At 50.0% G+C, this 19,970-nt stretch overlaps 1 protein-coding gene and 1 long non-coding RNA gene across 9 annotated transcripts in view; one reads left to right on the forward strand and one right to left on the reverse strand.

Annotated features, from left to right (window-relative positions):
* The window catches only part of LOC110127683 (uncharacterized), a 63,505-nt gene extending 51,690 nt beyond the window's left edge, over positions 1-11,815 (forward strand). For 3 of the 4 annotated variants that reach the window (XR_011482719.1, XR_011482720.1, XR_011482721.1), the window contains 3 exons: positions 2,073-2,271; positions 5,515-6,091; positions 7,680-8,418. This is a non-coding gene — a long non-coding RNA (uncharacterized lncRNA). Of the gene's footprint in view, positions 1-2,072; positions 2,272-5,514; positions 6,092-7,679; positions 8,419-11,472 lie in introns of those variants that run through there. The other variant, XR_011482722.1, reaches the window with a different exon arrangement.
* Positions 204-19,970, reverse strand: part of MTCL1 (microtubule crosslinking factor 1) — a 112,243-nt gene continuing 92,476 nt past the window's right edge. For 3 of the 5 annotated variants that reach the window (XM_070452660.1, XM_070452663.1, XM_070452659.1), the window contains 6 exons: positions 19,075-19,242; positions 15,058-15,312; positions 10,112-10,372; positions 8,528-8,559; positions 5,944-7,399; positions 204-1,341 (listed from right to left, as the gene is read on the reverse strand). In XM_070452660.1, the coding sequence (XP_070308761.1) occupies positions 1,147-1,341; positions 5,944-7,399; positions 8,528-8,559; positions 10,112-10,372; positions 15,058-15,312; positions 19,075-19,242 (2,367 nt within the window). In that variant the 3' untranslated portion in view covers positions 204-1,146. Of the gene's footprint in view, positions 1,342-3,407; positions 3,460-5,943; positions 7,400-8,527; positions 8,560-10,111; positions 10,373-15,057; positions 15,313-19,074; positions 19,243-19,970 lie in introns of all 5 variants that reach the window. The other 2 variants (XM_070452661.1, XM_070452662.1) reach the window with 1 other exon arrangement.

Below are 19,970 nucleotides of genomic sequence, written 5' to 3' on the forward strand. Positions count from 1 at the left end.
AAGTCACCTTTTAATCCTAAGATACTGTGGCAGAGAGAGTGCAAGGCCGTTGTGCACTCACAGTGCATCCCAGTCATTTACAGGAGTGGCTGTTTGACTCGCCTTCCCCCTGTGCCCCCCGCCCCTTCCTCTCTCCAGGGGAAGCTGGCATGAGCCGTTAGGAACTAAGCTGGAGGGTGCTTGAAGCAAGAGGTTGGGACAGGTGCCATTGAATAACCACTTTATTTCTTCATCATCGCCTCATACAGATGCTGAGGTACCACCCTCTCTTTCCATTTGGTATGCTTGTGACTTTTTGTGGTGGTTTTCCTTAAACGAGAAAATTTGGAGTAAACACTGTGTATTGCCAGTTAGTCTTCTAACAGTAATTTTAAAATGCTGTTGTATAGTCAGTGCAAGAAGACAACACCGACACTACAGTATGAGGGGGTCACACGATGTCATGGTGGACAGGGTGAGACCACAGCAGGGTTATGGACATGCACCCAGAGACGTGCAGGTCAGGAGGAGCAGGTGGACTTGCAGCCCAGCTGTGGCCTCTGTGCCTTTCCAGATGCTGCCATCTCTCTCCTGTAGGACAGAGGAGATGCCTTGTCTACTGGTTTCATGGTTTTTTCATTAAGAAAAGTTCACTGACTCCGACAGGCTGAAGCATTTCAAAAATTCTTAAAAAACAAGAACACTGACAAAATAAAATTAACTTAAAACACACTAATTCAACGTGGAAATAAACCAAAGCAAAATGTTAACAGTGCAGATTTAACAGGCAGTCAATATTGCGCGTGAGGGTGTTCAGAATCTCTTACAATGTACATCTTTAAAACTTTCATTTTTAATTTATTTATATCATATTTACCTTTTAATATACTTTGTGTAAAAAAGATGGAGACAAAAATAGTTTTCTGAGCTATGAAAAAAATTAAGTTCTTACAGGCACATTTACTGTTTCATTCTAGAAACATCTCAGGTTCACAGGTTGAACATTCAGCAGCTGTGTTTTTGTTTTTTTTGTTTTTTAAAAAAAAAAAACATTCTTTGACCTTGGGAAAATCAGATCTCTCCTTTTGGGGCAGAGTTCAGTTGATGACGAAGGTGTGATTATGCAAATTACAGCGAATTATTTCGGATAATCCATGCCGACCTGCATCACACGTGCGGCTTCTCCCCAGGTGGCTCCTCATCACCGAGCTCCTCCAAGGAGGTGGGTTCTCCGGGTGATGGAGCTGGTGAGGCAGTGGGGGGGTGTGGGGCCCAGCGGGACGGAGGGCGACGGTTTGCTGGTCTCTCGGGCCTGGAGAAGCAAGGCTCTAGGGACGGAGCGAGTGCGGAACAAGGTAGTTCCTTCAGAGCCGAGGAAGAGAAAGACAGGGTTAGGAGAGGGACAGGTCTTCCAGGAGGGCTCACCCCCCACACAGACTTCTCTAAGACAAGTGCACCAGCCCAGCAGGTCTGAGTGCTAACATGCACATTGCTCACAGAGAATATGTTAAAGACTACGGATTCAACACGAATGACCACTGCCAACAGTAATGGGAAGATAGCAAACTATGATGAAAACGTGGCATGAGATGGGTATGTGTAGAAGTGGCTTTGGAATTGGGCTGCAGCGAATGGAAAAGGGAGTCAGAGGGGCGAGTGGTCCGCATGGCCCCGTGGGCATGGTCCTGCCTGGCCGCGCACATCATTTCGGCCTTCTGAAGCATCTAGTCAGTTGCCGTGGCCAGTCCTGGGAGGCCAGCCTCCCTGTGCCTTAGTCTGTGGGCACCCCCAGAGGGCCCTAGGATGCCAGCCGGCTGCATCGGCAGCAGGCTCACCCTCAAATCAGCTCTGCTGCTGCTGGTTCCAGGTGGACTGGCACTGGGAGAACCCCACAATAGGGGTAGAACACTGCAGGGAGAAGCGTTGGTGGAGGCAGTTTTATCTAACGACTCTTATGGCGGCAGCATCCAAACAGGGGAGCCCGAGTGCACTTGTGCTTCTGGGCTCCGGGCTCCTGCACCTTCCGAGAACCCTGGGGCTGGTCACCTATAGTATGCCTCTCAAGGCCACTGCTCCTTTTTTTGGTTTTACAGACTGTACAGCCACTCATCCTCAGTCTGCAGCCAGGACAAAGGACACCCAGACTCAGGATCTGTGGGCACAAAGGTGGGGCAACTGTGGCAGGAGGAAATGAGTTCTGTCCACCCAGAAAACACCGCACGACCGGAGGCTGAGGAGGGAGACCACTGTGGTGAAGAGCATGGAACAAGGACCCTCGGAGCCACTCCAGAAGTAAGTGGAGGGATGTGAAGAGATGCGATGAGCACGTAGGCAGCAGAGTGAGGAAGAGACGGGGGGAGAAGGTGTCAGGCAGAGCACAGGAGGGTGGGGAGTGGTTGCTGCCCAGGGCCAGCAGAAAAGAAGCACTGACACGCGATGATGCTAATGTTGCTAGTTCTGCTGGTGGCTTTTTACATGACTGCAACTTTCCACGAGCCCCAGCAGCAGAGCTCTTATACTAATGGAAACCACGGCAACCAGAGATAGCTTGTCTATGAAAACACACCAGCACCGAAACAGCAGAAAATAAAGGGTACGGGGGACAGCGGTTGAGAAGTCTGCTACGGCTCTGGGTCTTTTGGTGCCTCAAGAGGTGTGTGTAAGTGTGGCATGTATCAGTGTGCGGTGGGGGTAGAGTGCTGGAGTAGGGTTTTGGACAGCACCGTGGCCCATTTCTACCTGGCTGATGCTGAGTGACAAGGGTCTGTTTGTGCCACCTCTCCACTCGCATTTGTGCATTCCTGCACAAAGGCTGTGTGACCATGAGTTAAGGGCAAAGTTCTCCTTCATGTCACACCAGCACTTGTAAGCAAAGGATGCTGTCTTTTCCTGAGAAACCCCTGCAGTGGAATAAGTTAAAAAGGTAAGAATTCAACACGCCTGGCCCGTGCCAACACTAATGGGAAGACAGGCAGTAATGGGGCTCTCGTCCTTGGAGCACCTCTTCTAGAAAGGGCTGCTATAGCCATTCTGTCATATTTCATGGGCCCAGGCTTGGTCTTTGAGAGCCAGGTGTATTTAAGGCCAGTGGATAAGGGGAGGTAACTAGCCTTGATCGGAAACGAGGCTGGTGTTTTCTCATGCTCCTCGACTAGGGCTCTGAAGGTGGTTCCACAAGTTTTGGGGCAGGAGTGACTGTTGTGTGTTGATATGGTTGTCGAGCACTTGGTCACCTGTGGTGACCCCTGGAAGGTCAAGATACGTTTGTATTTCTTCCCTCTAGTATGGTCATTCAGCACCCAGGGGTGTGTGTGGGGGCACGTGGGCCTGTCCAGGCTGGCGATCTGTCCCTTTAGATGGACCCTGGGCCAGCCCTGAGCTACCCAACAAGCTCTGCAGACAGTGAAAAGAAGGAAGAAAGCACTTACGGAGTGAGGCGGGCTAGAGTCCCCAGGGGGCAGTTAGTAAGACAGTTTGGTTCTGGACAGAAGAGACAGACAAAAGAAAAGAAAAGCAAGTAGGTTGGAAAGTACTTTAAAAGAAGAAGAACAGTAAAGGTTTAAAGTCAACAGGCCCAGGTGGCAGCTCCAGGGACAGCCATCCAGAGAAGTGAGGCTCAGCAGAAGTGGGCATATAGGCCGGTCCGTACCCGGCCACGCAGGAGGGGCCTCACGACAGAGCAGCCTCTCCCTTCTGCTGCCTGTCCTGTTCTTCCTGAGCTGCCCTGTGTGAGCATTTCCAATACCCTACAGCTGCTGGTTTTGAAACAGAGCCCATTAAACAAACAGCAAGACTGTCTTAGTCACAATGACCAAATGACTGAGGCCCAGACTAAAACTTTCCCTTCAAATTTTCAACTGAGTCATGTTCAGATTCTCCTCTCTCTCTACCCCAGCCCTCCTGTTCATAGCCTCTGTCTGCATTGTGCTATGACTCCAAGAGAAACAAAGGAGCAAGTAGCTTGTGGGGTGATCCTGAGGAGAGAGGGGGGAGTTTCCTGCAGTGCCCGTTCCTGGGCAGGGGTCCTTCAACACCGTGTCTTGGGGTCGCCGTGAGCACTCATGGAAGATGCACCATGGGTTCAGAGGAGGGCAGGGTGGAACAGAACAAGTGGAGTTTGGAATGAAAACCCAGAACTGCCATACCATCTAGAGAGGGACTTACTTAGTAAGTCAGCTCAGGTGAGGAATAATTCCCTGAAATCTAGAACAAGCTATTTCCCACAGCAAAAGGAAGAAGACCATGATATCTCAATACTGCCCAGGGAGCTCCATGCCGGTGTGAACCCCTGACACCGGCCCTGGGCCCCCTTTAAATCAGCCGTCACCTTTTCTGGTAGCAAAGAGACTTTATGGAGGACCAAAGGGCGGGGCTTGGCTTTGTGCCTGAGTGATGTGATCCCATTATTGAGCCATTTCCTTTATAGTCTCACATTCATTTGTGACTCAGCATTTTTAGCCTCCAAAATGAAACCCATTTTGTGTCTAATACAGATGAGTAATCCTCTGGGCCCAAGATCTCAGTCCCAGAAGATGGGGCGCTCTCCCTGCTAGATCCCCTGCAGCAGCAAAACACTTACCTGAGGGTGGTTTAGCCCCACTGTGGGAGGGGCGGGGTGACAGAAGGCACCATCTTGTCACCTGAGCACAGGCAGCCACCGCCTCAGAGTACACAGGCAGCTTTCCCACAGACACATACCTTTGACAGGCGTAGGCCCCAGACGATCAATATTAGGGTGAACCACAGAGCATTGCCGTTCTGAAGGTCACTGGCAATTTCACATGGTTTCATCTACTTCAGATTTAACTCTGTATTTTGAATTACAGTGGGAAGCCGCACATTACTTATCCCTTTGTGGGACATGTGGATGGCAGGGGCCTCAGGTGACACAGAGAAATACACCTCTTCCCCTCCTCAGCTTTCCTGTCCTCACCTGTACAGCTGGAGCTGCAGGGCCTCAGGAGGGAGCAGCCAGAGGGTGTCTGTCTAACCTTCGCCATCAGCTGACTGCCTGGCCTGGAGAATGCCCACGGCTGTCTGGACTGCACTGCTGGGGAGGTTTTGCATCTGGCTTCCTAGTGGGTCAGGACTCCCCCAGGTCTACACACAAGGGTGTCTGACCAAGAGCTGGAAATGTCCTCCAGCCCCACTATTTTGATGCCTGGCATTATCATCTGACTTTGTTTTGCTCATTTCTGCTGCAGAAACAGGAATTGATTTTTAAGTGGTGTGGTCCAGTTATACCACATGTGGAATCGTGAATAACCTTAGGGGCATATAATGATGATAACATAATAGTAATGTGTGATAATATTTAATGTGTGGTCATAGGTAGCATAACAGTAGGTGAGGTGTAAGGGGGATATTGACAGTAATCTAATTGTGTGAAGGCATGCTGTTGACTTTATCCATTCATCTCACCTGGTTTTACTGCTCAGAGAACTCTTGCACACAGAAAGGGTAACAGGATATATGAGACATAAGCATGCTCTCTGCACTTAAGTCAGCACTGTTATCCACACATTCTTCTTGTAGGTCTGACGGGAGGTGTCCTGTGTCCACCGTCAAAACCCTCTCATCCACACACAGCTGGAGCCGCAAGCCTGATGCTGGGCGCACATGATCCCAGGATACAAACTCATACAGAAAAAGGGCAAATAAGACCTCAGGTGAAAAGCCCAGATGAGCAGACAACCATGGATCACTGAGCCAGAGCAGAGGACTCGAGTTGGTCCCTGAGCTACTTAAAGACCACCATCTTCTTGTCTTCAGAGGGTCACTGATAGTGATAAGATGAATTTCTCTTCTAAGCAGCAGCTCAGGGCTTGAGTTCCTGCTTATTCTATCCTCCCAACACCCTCCTGAACTCAGGTGATCTGGTACCCAGCCCCAGGCTCCCCCTTGCCCGCATTGAGAAAGACCAGGGGTGGGGGCATGGTAAGGGGAAGACTGAACCTCCATTACCTCGATGGACCCTGGCTCGGCCTTGACCGCCGTTTCTCCCAGGTGGTTGTCGCTGCTGATGTTTGTGGGGCTGTGGGCAGCCTGCCTCCGCTCCTCCTTTAAGGCATGTTCCAGCAGCTTCCTGTGGAGGATCCGGGCCACGTTCTCGGTGAGTGTGTAGCCAGGGGGAGCAGATAAGTCCTGCCTCAAGGGCGTGCCCTCTCCCCCCTCCTCCCTGCATGTCTCTGAGCCACCCCCGATGGGGCTGGGTGAGCGGCCCCGGGAGCTGGGGCTCGTGTCTTGGCCTGGACCCAGCTCTGGCCGGGGCTCAGCTGAGCGAGACCGACTCGCAGTCCGCACCCCCTTCTGGAAGGGGTCCTGCACCACGGGGCTGTGGTCGATGATGCTGAAGAGGCTGGAGAGACCATCGTTCATGGCGGTGTGCACGGGGCTCTCGCGTGTGGTGGTGGAGCGGGCCCAGGCTGACTCACCGCACCCCTTCTGAGCCAGCCCTGGGGAGGCCCTGCTACTCGATTGGTCCATTCTAGGGAGGGGCTTCCGCTGTAGCTTGGGAGACCCGTACTTGGGGGAACAGCATGTGCGTTCAAATTTGGCCTGCACCTTCTCAATGGCGGGGGCCACCTGCCTGTTCCTGAGGCCACGGGAGGGAGAGGACGCGGGCGTGGCGCCACCTCCCGCCTTGGGCGTGAGACACTTGTGTGGGCTGCCCCGCAGGGCTTCCGTCTGTAGGCCAACACTGATGGTCTGGATGGTCTGTGTCCCTGTCGTCCGGGACCCATTGGTCTGGCAGGCCATGTCCTTGACCAGAGGCTCGCCGGGGCTGGAGCAGATGGTGCTCCTGACTGAGAAGGCTACCTCCTTCATGTCGTCACTCAGGTTTCTGGGCATCTCCAGGTTGTGCAGCGGGGAGGAGAAGCTGATGGTGCTGTCGAGGGGCCGGATCCCCTCCTCCGTGTAGTTTCGGGGGTGCCTGGAGGGGGCACAGGGCCACCTGCTGAGCACATGTTCAGAAGGGCCCCCCTTGGCATCCCCGGGGCCCCCTCGGGCCCTGCTCTCGCCGACCCCTGCCACAATGCCATCCAGCCTCCGGATGGCAGGGGGGCTGTGCAGCCCCCTCCCCCCAGCCTGCTCAGCACAGACGAGGTTCCGCGGGGGCTGCTTCTGGCAGTGCTCGGGGTTGGTCACGGTGTCTGTGGTCAGGGTGATGCTTGTGGTGAGGTACCAGGCGGTGTCGGAGAAAGGTTCGGTGCTGGCCTCGGTCCTGTCCGCCCAGGGGTCTGGAGGCCTGTCGTCCCAGCTCTTGCTGTTGAACTCCTCGATGTACTTGAGGTCATCAGGGGATAGGGGTGGGGTGACGTCTTCCTTGCTGCAGGTGGGGGGTAGGCCCTTCTCTGGCAGGAAGGGAGAGCCATCCATCAAGCGCTGGAACTCAGACATGGACGACACAGACACGGCCCTGGGGAAGGGGAGAGGAGCGGTGTGAGCTGTCACCAGCTAGGGAGCCATGGCCCCGTGACCCCAAACCCAGAGCAGCCCACGGCCTGCCTGTGTGCGCTGGGCCTGACAGTCTCTGCTTGGGCTGACTGACCCTTTGGGCTCTTACGGCTCTGGAATTGATGCAGGAGCCTTGGACTGGTCAGATTTTACTCCGGCTGGCTTTCAAAACCGGGAGGGGCATGGTGCTCCAGGGTAGTTGGAGTTAAGCTCCAAGTGTCCTCTGCACTGTTGTGTTTCAGCCTACAGAGGCTCCACAGGAAGAAGGGAAGCCTGGTTGTGGCCTGGCCTCTCCGATTACTGACAGGCACCCTTGATGCTGAATCCGCCGGAGTTTCCTGAGTTCCCCGCCTTAGAGCAGACGTGACTGCACCACAGTCCAGGTCCAACCCCGATACCAGCGTGGTGGGGAGGAGGAGAGGCCACCACAAAGTAACTGTCAAATGACGTCTCCTCTACCCGCTGGCCTCATCACTATCGGCTAAAGCACTCCCAGTCTCCCAAGGGCAGTGGACGGTGTGAGCAGGCTCATGCCTGTTATCAACACCATTTCACACAGCAGTCCCCTCTGGGCTCACTCCTCCCCCTGCCTTCTGCTCCATTTAAACAAATTTGCTTATATGGGCCTTTCCAGACATGTCCCACCATTACATACATATGTGGCTACTAGAAAATGATTACAAACACCAGCTACTTTATATTTACTTCAAGGATTACTCTTGGTAATACTGTAATAAGTCCTCCTAGGAGAGCTTTTAAATGGTCAATCTAAAATGTCTCATAGCGTATCAAGAGGGAGTTTTTTCCAGGCTTTAAATCAGAAGAGAGGGGTTTCCATCAACTTTTCAAAAACTGTTTAACACAGTTATCCTCTTATATACACAGCTCTCACCACAATACTAACACATATGAACACAGCACTGGCTTTTTCGTTGTTAATGATCTAAAATACCGTATAATAAAGCAACTACTTCTGGATAAGTCATTTTTGAAGAGAGTCATAGTGCACTGCTGTGACTATAGATAGACTTTTAAGACCAGGAGGTTTTTCCTGCAGTAGTCTACTGTCATTTCATCAGCCTTAACTTACCTTTGAAGATTTCCCTTGTGACTTTCTTCTTCCTATAAAGAAGAAATAAGTTCACCTGAATCAGTCAGTACTGGCAGATTTGGGGCTGCTAAGGGGTCTGTTTTGCTCTTAGGAAAACATTTAAAATGTATGTGGAAGCCAAGTTTGGGCCAGGAGTGCCTCTGCCCCTCAGCCCTTGGAAGTTCAGTAATGACACCAGAATCCAGGGGACATGAGGGAGGGCCTACGTGAGAAAAACTGGCTGGAAGCTTTGTCCCAAAGTGGCTCTTCTGTGTTTCTCAGAGGGCATTGCTGTGTCTGAGAGCCTCAAAGCTGCCTCATTAATGACTGTGTGAGAGGAGGAGGAGTAAGGGTTGGGAGGGAGAGACGGAGGAGGGCAAGTCGGGGTAGACGTTCCCTGGCCTCAGCCTGGCTAGAGAAGTCAGCGTGAAAGGCACAGACACTACATAGAAAATAAACAAGCTCCAGGATGTGCTGTATGGCACAGGGAATGCTGCCAGTATTTTATAATAATTGTAAATGGAGTATATAACCTTTTAAGAGCTAAACCTCTATATCATACACCTGCAACTTAACATTTGTATATCAACTGTACTGCAATAAAAAATGAAAGAAAAAAAGCCAGTGTGACATCTTTAGGTAGAGCGCTCTTGGTGTTTAAACGTCGCCCTTGGGCATTGGGAAAGCTACAGTGACCTCCGCTAAAGAAAAACTGCAGACATGGTTCTGAGCAAAGGACACCCTTGTGCGGACCCAGTCCGGATGGAGTGAGGCCCCAGCCAGCAAACCCCTCAAGGATCCCCCAGAGAGCCCTGGCCGCTGCTGTGGTCAGCATGGGGTCGGGACACTGCCGCTGGAGTCCCCTGGGGTGGCATGCTGGTGATGTCACCTCTGCTGGGTTCAGGTGCTGAGGAGGAGGTCCCTACTTCCAGCAGCACTGCCTGATGGGCACCCCCGTCTGCTGAGCGTGTGGGACAGGTCGGATGACAGGTGCAGCCACTGTGAGACCAGCTCACAGGCAGTGATTCTTAAAATCAGTCTTTAACCAGGAAAACCCACTGCCATCCTGTAGGGATTTCTGCACAGAGCTAAGCTTTCCCCTTTACTGATCTCAGTTCCATAGTTTTCTAGTGTTGGATTTTCTCCTCTTTGCATAAAGAAGGTATTTATTGTATGTCATTGGTTACTGACATTTGCTACTTCCAATGTGAAGTACTTTCTTTAAAAAAAAAAAAAAGACTTTTTTTCTGTTATTAGTATGTTTTCTGGAATCAGAGACTGTGCTGTAATTTTAAGGAAATTGGCAGCTCTGCACTTCTGGAATTATCTTTTTCCTCTTGGATTTCACTGGACAACCCCTGCTCCTGAGACTCCTATTCACATGGGACACAGGCTCTGAATTTCTGACCTTGAGCTAAGCAGCCAAGTGCAGCAAGGAGCCTGGGGTCAGGACCACCCCAAAGTGCTCACATCATGGAAGGTTCATTTTTACTAACCTCAGGGCCACAGTATGCAGCCACTCGGCCAGCTTCCCAACCCCTCACCCTCCGTCCTGCAGGTGACTAGACCCAAACCCAAACTGACCTCACGGAAGCAGTTCCTAAACTCCCTCTGGGGCCGGAGGGCCGGGGGCTCCTCTGACTCATCGTCCAGGGACAAGGTGTCCAGGTAGAGGTTCTCCCGTGCTGAGCACCTGTCCGATTCCTTCAGCTTGGACAGCGGCCGGTCCTCAAATGCACTGGAGTCTGTGTCCATACAGGGCCACATCCCCGCAGGGCAGGGGGATCCCTGCTCTTGATCACAGAGGAAACTGCCACCTCTCCGGGGACTGTTTTCTTTCTGCAACTGAACGGTTTTAAAAGTGAAAACAGCCTGAAGATAGTGAGACATCTTATGTTCTTAAAGTTCTGGCATCAATTTCAAAAGTAACACCATAAATGCTTTTTAAGAAAAAAAAAAATCACAATTTTATCTGGACTAGAAACATCTGCATTAACCACAGGCAAGTCAACTCCTTCTGTAGAGAATATTTATTTTATGTATAACTGAGTGCTGTGCTCATGAGAAATCACACATTTGTTTTTAAAATCTAACATTGCCAAATGACACATTTAGAAATGCCTTTTTGCAGTTACCTTCCGAATGTAAGACATTCAGTGGAAAGCCATCAGTGACAGCAGACTTCTGGGGTGAATTTGGTTTTCTTAAATAGCAAGGTTTCCTAACAACAAGAGCATGGTGTTCAAGTCATTTGGAATGGGTCCTACATAAACCTCGCGTGATCGCCTGGGTTATAACCCCTGGGTGTCGAAAACAGCTCATGCTTTGCTTGAGAGGATGAAGATTTAGCTACAGAGGTAACAAAGATCTGGTGTGACTAGAAGTAACATGTGAGCCACAAAGACTGGAGTTGTACTTTTCCCTGACCTGGTAAATGTTCAGCAGCAGCAGTGGTGGAAACCACGGGAGACTGGAGCTGCTGTATGTGGCTAGTCCTCTCAGTGTCCCCACCTGTTAGATGGGTGCCTCCCCTTGGGGACTGCCTGAGGACTGCAGGGCCAGGCCCACCCTAAAGGTCCATGTTCATCAGTGGGACTACCACCAACTCCCCTCAGGCCTGTGGGAGTCCTTGGGCCTGGGTGCACTGATGAATGCCTCATCTCTTCACAGCGTGGGGGGCCTTCAGGAGGAGCCCATGGAACCATGGGGACGGGCAGGGACACGTGTGCAGGCAGCAGTGTCTCCTCTCCTCCCGTGCTCCCCTCCCAGCCTCCCCTGAAGCAGTAGGGAAATTCACAGAATCCGCTCCCGCGCTCCACCGTGCCCGCCTCTGGACTCGTCTCCAAGGATGGCAGGGTGCTGAGATGGCAGCTGTAAGCACTGACCTTCCCTCGGAAGTGCATTCGTTTATGCTTTTTTTTTTTTTCTCGTTTATGTTTTAACAGAGCCTCTGTCACAAACTACATCTTGTGTCCTAACCCAAGCCTTCAGCCACAAGTATGTCACTGGGAACAAAGCCATATGGAGCTATGGGGACAAAGGACTCCTCCTCATTAATTTCTAAGATGGGTATCACCTTTGTTTTAGGAGGAAGCAGCCAGACCTTAAATGCTGGAGTTTTGAGGCAGGATCACAGTTGAATCAGGGAACAAGCAAAGTCACCCTGAGTATCCCCTCAGTTGAAAACCCTCTGCTGCCTCCCCCAATCCCGCTGACATAGTTCTTTGTCATTTTAAAAGGCCATAAATCCTTTCTTTTACAAAAAAAAAAGGAAAGCTTTTTATTATTCATCTATGTATGTCAGTGTGATTTAGTTTCAACATCTCCAAGCTATTTCAGGCACAGAATTAAGATTAAAATCACATCTGAAACTGTAAATGTGCACGGAGGGTGCGTGTGAAGAGGGGGAGAATGACTACAGTGGGGAGCTACGAACCAGCACATTCTCACTTGGCAAAGCGGGGTGTCAAAAATAAACCTGGGCAGCCAGGAGCAGCATGCACTAGAGCTGATAAGTGTTAGGTTCCTTAAAAATGAACTGGAGTGGTTTTAGCTGGAGGTGTCTGCTGCCAAGATGCCGCTGCAGCGCTGTCACAGAGTAAAAGGCCCTTAAAAGGATAGGGTTTCCTAGGAGAGGCATTCCAGGCAAGCCACCAGCACCTACTCTACTAAGAATCCTGCAGGAGAATGACTTCTAGAGCAAACATCAAATTTAAACGATGTGCCTTGGGGCTTCCCTGGTGCCCGAGACGTTAAAGCATCTGCCTATATTGCGCAAGACCTGGGTCCGATCCTTGGGTCAGGAAGATCCCCTGGAGAAGGAAATGGCCACCCACTCCAGTACTTTTGCGTGGACTATCCCATGGATGGAGGAGTTGGGAAGGCTACAGTCCATGGGGTTTGCAAAGAGACACAACTGGGCGACTTCACTTCTTCAAATAATACAGGCAGCAAAATGCCCTTGAGAGTGTCCCCTTACCCAAACTGTTCACAGGAAAAAAGGTTACTTTGTGCACAGGTTTTAAAAGAACAGCCTTTTTTGCTGTAGAGGCAACTGATGTAAGGAAGTCACCAGAAGAGTGACAGAATGATTCCAGAGCTTTTCCTTCAGGTTTTTATCAGAACCAAGTCCGAGGGTCTCTGCAGGCTCACTTGGACCTGATGATTCACAGGAGAAATGTGATGCGACTCCAGAGACGCTAACCCTCACCGTTAGGTCTGGGCGGAGACGAGCTGCCAGTGCAATAGACTGTGTGTGTTAAATGACTTCTACCACATTTCCAGTCATTCATCACATAAAGCGCCTCATGAGGCACAGAAATCATGTAGGAATTCAGTGCCACCACACAAGTATGAAGCATGTGTTCTCGAAGTGGAAAATGGATTTACTGTTACTCCTCTCACCATCTGTCTAGGCCATCACAGACAAGGTCGCACGGCCCTCCACGTAGTCAGATATCGAGGGGCACATGTTATAAAGGGCGCTCGCCTGCATGTCCAGTTTATCTGTGGAACATGCAGCTAAAAGTTAAATGAACGAACAATGACAGACCTACACACATTACACACGTCAAGTCAGTTTCCTCTTTTATAGAGAATGCCTTTAACTGCTTTTCCTAATTTTCAGGATTGGGTACTGTGATTTTTTAAAATGTCAAATACTGGGCTGGATTTATTTTTGAAAGCCACAACTGCATATCTGAAGCATCAACAAACCCTCTTCTAAATATAGCAGTGAACTCAGGGTACAAATATGTGGGGTCCACCACAGATTTCAGGAACAGATGAAGGAACACCCAGAACCCACATCTCACTCAAGTCCATTTGCTCAAACATGTTAACCCGGAGGACTAAAGTTCTGAGACTGTCATCGTGGTAGAACCACAGCAGTAGTGACAAGCTGGAAATGGGGTTCAGCCCCTGCCCACTCACTTTTCCAAAGACTGTCTTAAAGTGCTGTTCTTCCCCAGGACATCAACTCTTTAAAGGTGAACACCACCAGCTGTCTTACTAATTTTTCCTTTATTAGAAATTACCTTCATTCCCCAAAGTAAAATGAAGCTCTTAGAGACTTGCTTCACTTAGATCCAAGGTTATATCCATAATGCAGCCAAGACAAGAGCAAGGAGCCTAGAGCTGATGGGCAAAGGAGATGTTGACCATGGTCTTGCTGGGGTGCAGGAGGCACAGGGAGTGGTCCTGGAGGGAGGCCAGGAGGGACCCTCCAGGGAGGGGCCTGGAGGAGCTGTGACACTAGTTAGTTAATATTGGGTGAATCTATGAGCACTTTGTCAGAGTACATGCTGCCTCTGCCCCCGTGACTCCCACCGACAGCTGATCTCTGCATGGAGCACAGGCACACCATGGGTTTAAGACAGGAGAGTCTTCTCAAGTGTCACATTCTAGGCCAAACAGGAAGTGGCCAACCTTCCTTTGATAGAATCTGGGGAATTCTGAAATGAGCCAGATCACCTACCAGTCTGGGTGACTCAGCTGTGTGAGTAACCGAACCCAGGAAGGACGTCAGGCCTCTCTATCTGCAAATGCACTTGCTTCTGCTCAGGGGTTCTTGAGCCTAAAGCTCCTGGTTCTTTTCAGTTCTCCCTCCCTCCCCACCAGTGAGCAGAAACGGACCTTCGCCACTGCATGTGCAGAACAGAGGTCCATGTCTCAGGAATAATACAGCACATTTTTCAAAAGGCAGCATGGGCATTTGTAAAAGAATAATGAGGTTATTTTTCCTGCTTTCATTTTCTGATTAATACATTTCCTTGAGGCCACCTGAATTTATAAGTGTGACAGGCTGAAATTGTATGCTATGTCAAAACCCAGCCTGGAAAGAATCCCAATCTTTCATCGTTTTCATGTGGAAATTTAATTTGTGCACCACTGAAGCAGTATCACAGCTCTGCATTCTGTCCTACATCTGACGCAAGGCAGGGAATGATTATCTGTAGAAAAACAACTCGCCTCTCCCACTGAACTCATCTGTGTGTTTGAATCGTTTGTTTAGCTGAAGATAATGAACTACAAGTCACCTCCCCTGACTCTGTCCTGTCTAATCACAGCTCTGCAAGATCCACAGCAGGTGCAAACAGCCTGACTTCCTACTGAATTCAGCAGTTTCTTCACTAATGGACAATAATTCCATTCAAGCTGGAGCAGTCACTGTGACCACATCTTTAGTGGCAGACTTAAAAGCTAGTTTGCTTTTTGGCAGAAATCACTTTCTAAGATATGAAATAACCTCGCCTTTCAAGTTTAGTCTTTTAACACTTTAAAAAAGTTATCCCCACCCCCAACCGGACACATTGAGTAAAGTTACCCACTGACTTTGCATGAAAAGATCTGTGTCGTAGGAGGGCTGACCCTAGGTCTCCAACACTGGAGCCTCTAGGATTTCTTCCTCTTCCTCTGGAAGCCCCGAGATCAGCCTGATATGGCAGAGACCCCCGAGCTGTTTCAGTTTCCCCTCTGAGTGCTCTGGTCTCCAGGCCAGGCATCCCCACTCCTCCTGGGGGCACCCTCACCTGTTCAATTCTCCACAGCAGCTCCTTCTCCTGCCGGCCCCACTCCTGGCGCTCCCGGTCCAGGCGGTCGAGAAGCTCCACCTTCTCCCGGCTCCAGTTCTTCTCGCGGTGGTGGATCTGCCAGCGCAGGTCCATGGCCAGCCTGTGGCTGTCTGCCAGCAGCTTCTGCTGCACCTCCGTCTCCCTCCTGAAGGCCCCTTTGCTGTCGGTGCAGGAGCCTGGGTCTCCCAAGCTCTCCCCATTCTTTGCTTCCAGCTGTCAAAGACAAGACATGGGAACTTAGTCCCTCACAGTCTCACATTATTAGGTGAAGGAAACCTCAGCACATCCACATAGTATCCCTGGAATTGTGTTTAAATCAAAATCTGACCAAGCTTACAGAGGAAACATTTTTTGTCTTTAAAGTCCTAATTACGAACATCTGACAGAGTCACACAGAGGTGAGTCAGAGAATCCACCCGGCTTCCCACGGTCCACTCCTCAGTCCCCTTGCAGACTCTGAGTCACCATGTCTCCTGCCCGTTCTGCTCTGCAGCTCCTTGAGGGAAGGCACATGTCTATGCCTACATCCTTCACCCCTCTGTGGAACCTAGCAGTCTACAAAACACACATCAAGCACCCAGTAGGTTGAAGACCAAAATCAAGCAAGCAAAAGAACTCCCATCTAGACAGCACATGCACACTGCTGAAAATCAAAGAGGAAACCTTGGAGGCAGACAGAAAAAAACCCCACCCGTGGAGGCCCAAGGATGGGAATGACAGCAGACCTCTCCTCAGAAACTATGCAAGTCAGGGGACAGTGGAGTAACACTGAAAGGGCTGGAGGAGGAAATGTCGACCTCACCAGAAGTCTGTATTCAGCAACATCTTTCAAAAATACAGGGGGTGGGGTGGGGGAAGGTTTTTCAACAAATGGAAACTTAAAAATTAGTGTCAGCAGACTTGCATTTCAAGAAATGATAGAGGAAGTTTTCGGGCAGAAGGAATAATATACCAACAAACACTGATCTGCACAAAAAATGAAGAATACTGGAAATGACTGGAAATCCTAAATACAAACATAACTCATTTTCTACTTTTAATTGCTTTAAAATACTACTGAGTATCTAAGGTAAAAATAGTTGCAGCATATTGTGTGTTTACAAAATGTGTAGAAGTAAACTGACAACAGTGCAAAGGACAGGAGGAGGGAACTGGGGGTATACTGTTGTTGGTGAATGTGATAAATTTTAGTGCAAGATTCATGAACACAAAGATATACCCCTTTTCCTACTCTAGATAAGCAGATCCCTGAAGTCTAGGCATGGCCCCATGTTAATCTATTCAATTCTAATGGTTTCTAATCTATTCTCTACCTCTGTATCAGAATAACTTCTTAAAAATGCAGGTCAAAATGCTTTACTTCCATGACGAAATCAGGATCAGTGTTTTGATTCCTTCAACATTCTTCTTTCCACTCATACACGGTGAGGTGCAGCTGCTCAGGTGTGCCATGCTCCTGTCTTCATGATGTCCCTTTCTCTCCTTTTCCATGTAGCCACTCCTGTTCATCCTCCAAGATTCATTCTAAGCAGGACTTTTACAAACAACCCTGCCCTGAGCCTGCAGACTGAGGTGTGTGCCCTGCACACTCCCATTCCCGGGAGCCTGTGTACAGGTCTGGCAGGGCACTTAATCATTCTGTTACTAACTTTGGCCCTTGTCTGCTCTCCCACTGTACTGAGAACCCCCTAAGGATCTGTATTTTCTGTTGGGGGATCCCTGGCAAAGCAAGCTCTGACTCAGGAGTCAGTTGAAGGAATTAGATTTGGGGATTGACACAACATGGCCTCCACTGAGAGAAAATATTTCCCTCTCGGTAGAACTCGACTGTTTTGCATTTAAATAGAAATGGGCAAAGATGGCACTATTATAAATGTACTAGCATCAGCTCACATTCATTGTTCCCTGGGCCACAAATGTTTGAGAAACTCTTAAACAGTTTGGGGACAGAAGATGAAATCTTTACCTATTACCACTTGGCTTCTAGGTTTGAAGTCCTAGCTTTACTTCTTGGTGTTTAGTGATTATCCCCGAGGCTTTATTTGTAGCAAATGTGTGGGTGGATAGCAGGTTCCTCTAAAACAAAGATGAAATGTTTTGAAGCTGGCTCACGTCAAAGATTATGCCTCCTCTTTTTGGCTATGCTTACATTTCTGAAAATATTTAGCTGTTTCCCCTATAAACATATTTTTAAAGTAGCTTAAAGGCAGCTCATCAGAACGTCCTTACTCATTTCCCCTCCACTGCTGGCTCTTCAGGCTGTGAACTAAGATAAACAGAATATCTAGTAAGAAGCTCCTACCAGGCAGTCGGCAGGATTCATAACCGGGTCAGCAGCTGCATCCTTGCCCAGCCTGGCCAGGAGCCCTGGTCTGGCTGTGCTTTGCCTCTGCCCCTGCAGAGGCGGCTGTACCGCGGCCCCTCCAGGGCCTGGCACTTCTGCCCCCGTGGGCCAGGCGGCAGGTGAACCTGTGGGCACTGCGGGAGCTGTCGTCTTCTGACAGGACAGGCCCTCAGCTTTTATCAAGACTATTTGGAAGATATCTTCGTTTCAGGCAAGGTTTCTTTTCTCTCTCATGCCCTCAGCTTTTATCAAGACTATTTGGACGATGTCTTCATTTCAGGCAAGGTTTTTTTTCTCTCTCATGACAGGGCCAACTGATACAAAATCTTGATTACAGTCTGCCCAGAAAAGAGATCATCTGAGATGGCGCAGCATGATTGGGGGGGGGGGGGGGGCGGTGGGGAGACACCAGAGAAGCAGTCTGAGCAAGCAGATACCATGCAGGAAGTGACCACTTTCAAAGGTTTCCAGGGAGAAAGCACACAGCATTTCCAGTATAGCCTGATCTTAACGACCAGGGCTGTGGTCTTAAGTCTCCGAGACCGTGTGCTCTCGTCTCCACTCTCAGTGAAGCCTCTGCGGTCTGCGACAACACGCTTCCTCCAGGCCTTCACTTCTCCCGTGTGAATGAGGACGGCACAACTCATCGGACTTCTAGGGCATGTGTAGTGGGAGGTCTACAAGGTCTTCCCAGCACTGGGAGAAATCTAATGGAAAGCATTCATTTGCTTTTTTTTTTTTTAAAGAGACAACAAAACCACAATCTGCCTTTTCTTTGCTTCTGTCTGAATGATGGCCATGCATTCTGATCACCATTTCATGCTGGTCAGGCTTCAGTGGCACTAAGGACATTCTTGCTCCTTTCTCCCCACCAACACTCGCTATTTCTAGTCTTTCTGATAAGAGCCACTCCAATAGCTGTGAGGTGACAGCTCATTGTGACTTTGATTTGCATTTCCCTGAGGATTAATAACAGCATTTTTTCATGTACCTGTTATCTGAAGAAAAAGAAAACACTCAGGTGAAAAGACACCTGTACCTCCATGTTGCCAGCAGCACCATTTACAGAAGCAACGAAAATGTTCATGGATGAATGAGTGGATAAAGAAGATGTGGTACATATATACAATGGAGTACTACTCAGTCACAAAAAAGAACGAAATCATGCCATTTGCAGCAACATCGGGTGGAGCTCAAGGGCATTACGCTAACTGAAGTCAGAGAGACAGCTAAATACTGTGTGATCACAAGTAGATGTGGAATCTATAAGTAAACAGATGAAACCAAGCTCACAGATACACTGAACAGATTAGGAGCTGCCAGGGGGAAGTGGTTAGGGAATGGGTGAACTCTTATGCTTTTAGTTTAAATAAACTGGATAATAAAAAAGAGAGACAACCTTGTTCTACACAGAATAGGGAAACAGACGCTGCTTTTGAAACACTGCTGGGTGGGGGCCGTGTTTCACACCTTGGGAGAGGGAAGAAGAGGGAAGAATGGCACCACAGGAAGGCGGGCGACTTCCCAGGTGCCCGAGGCCATTGCTGTGGGTTTCTCCTCGCCCTCTCTTTCCCAGCCAGGCTTTGGGATCCAGACCCTCCCCGCAGTCGGAGAGAAGCCCGGGGCCGTACCTGCTCCAGGCGGCACGTGAGCGCGGCCCACTCGACATCCCAGGCGGCCTTGTCGCCCGCGTATTGCTGCTGCAGCCGCTGGCGTGCGCGCGCATCCTCCCGCAGCTCCGCACGCAGCTCCTCGAGCAGCGCCTTGAGCGCACAGAACAGTGGCTGGGTCTCCGCCACCTGCGGGGACACGAGGGCGGCTCTGCATCTCACGAGGGTGAGGACAGGGACCTGGCCATCAGGGGAGGGGGGCTGGTAGGGGGCTGTTGTGGGAATCTGCACAGTTAGGGGGATATTGGGCCCTCTGGCAGCTCGAGGGCCACCAGGCCGATGCTGCTAAGGAAGGGCTCCTTGGATGAGGAGGCTGGCACCACGGACACCTGGAGCAGAGATGGGAAGAAGCTGAGGGAGGCCAGGGGAGCCGAGCCAGGGCTGCCAGGATGCTCTGCATGACTTCAGACCTCACAGCTCTGGTTGACAACAGGAGTAATGAGATAAACTCACCTCTGTGTGCTGTCACTTGAGTGCCAGCTGTTGACCAGAATGGAATTAATAAAGGGCTCGTGTGTCTCATCAACGTGGTGTTAGTCTCCAACTTGTAGTTATGAAGAGGTCATATATGTGACAAGCAGAGTCATGGGGTGGGGGTGAGTTTTAGGTCTAAACAGTTAAAACCAAAAGTAAAGGCTTAACATGTTGGTGAAGGCTTCCTCGTGGTCCCTCGAAATACAGTCACTGCTCAGAATCTCTTTTCTGCTCACTAATGGCAGGAATAACTACTGGACCTATGTGTTTATCCTGTGCCTCCCCTGTCCCCCCACCTCCCAAGTTGTCAAAGGCTGACCACCTGCCACATTTCTGGTGCTCAGCTCATGGGAAATATGCAAACAGGTCTGATAAATGAAGAA

Source organism: Odocoileus virginianus, chromosome 22 (assembly GCF_023699985.2).
Source record: "Odocoileus virginianus isolate 20LAN1187 ecotype Illinois chromosome 22, Ovbor_1.2, whole genome shotgun sequence".
NCBI lineage: Eukaryota > Metazoa > Chordata > Mammalia > Artiodactyla > Cervidae > Odocoileus > Odocoileus virginianus.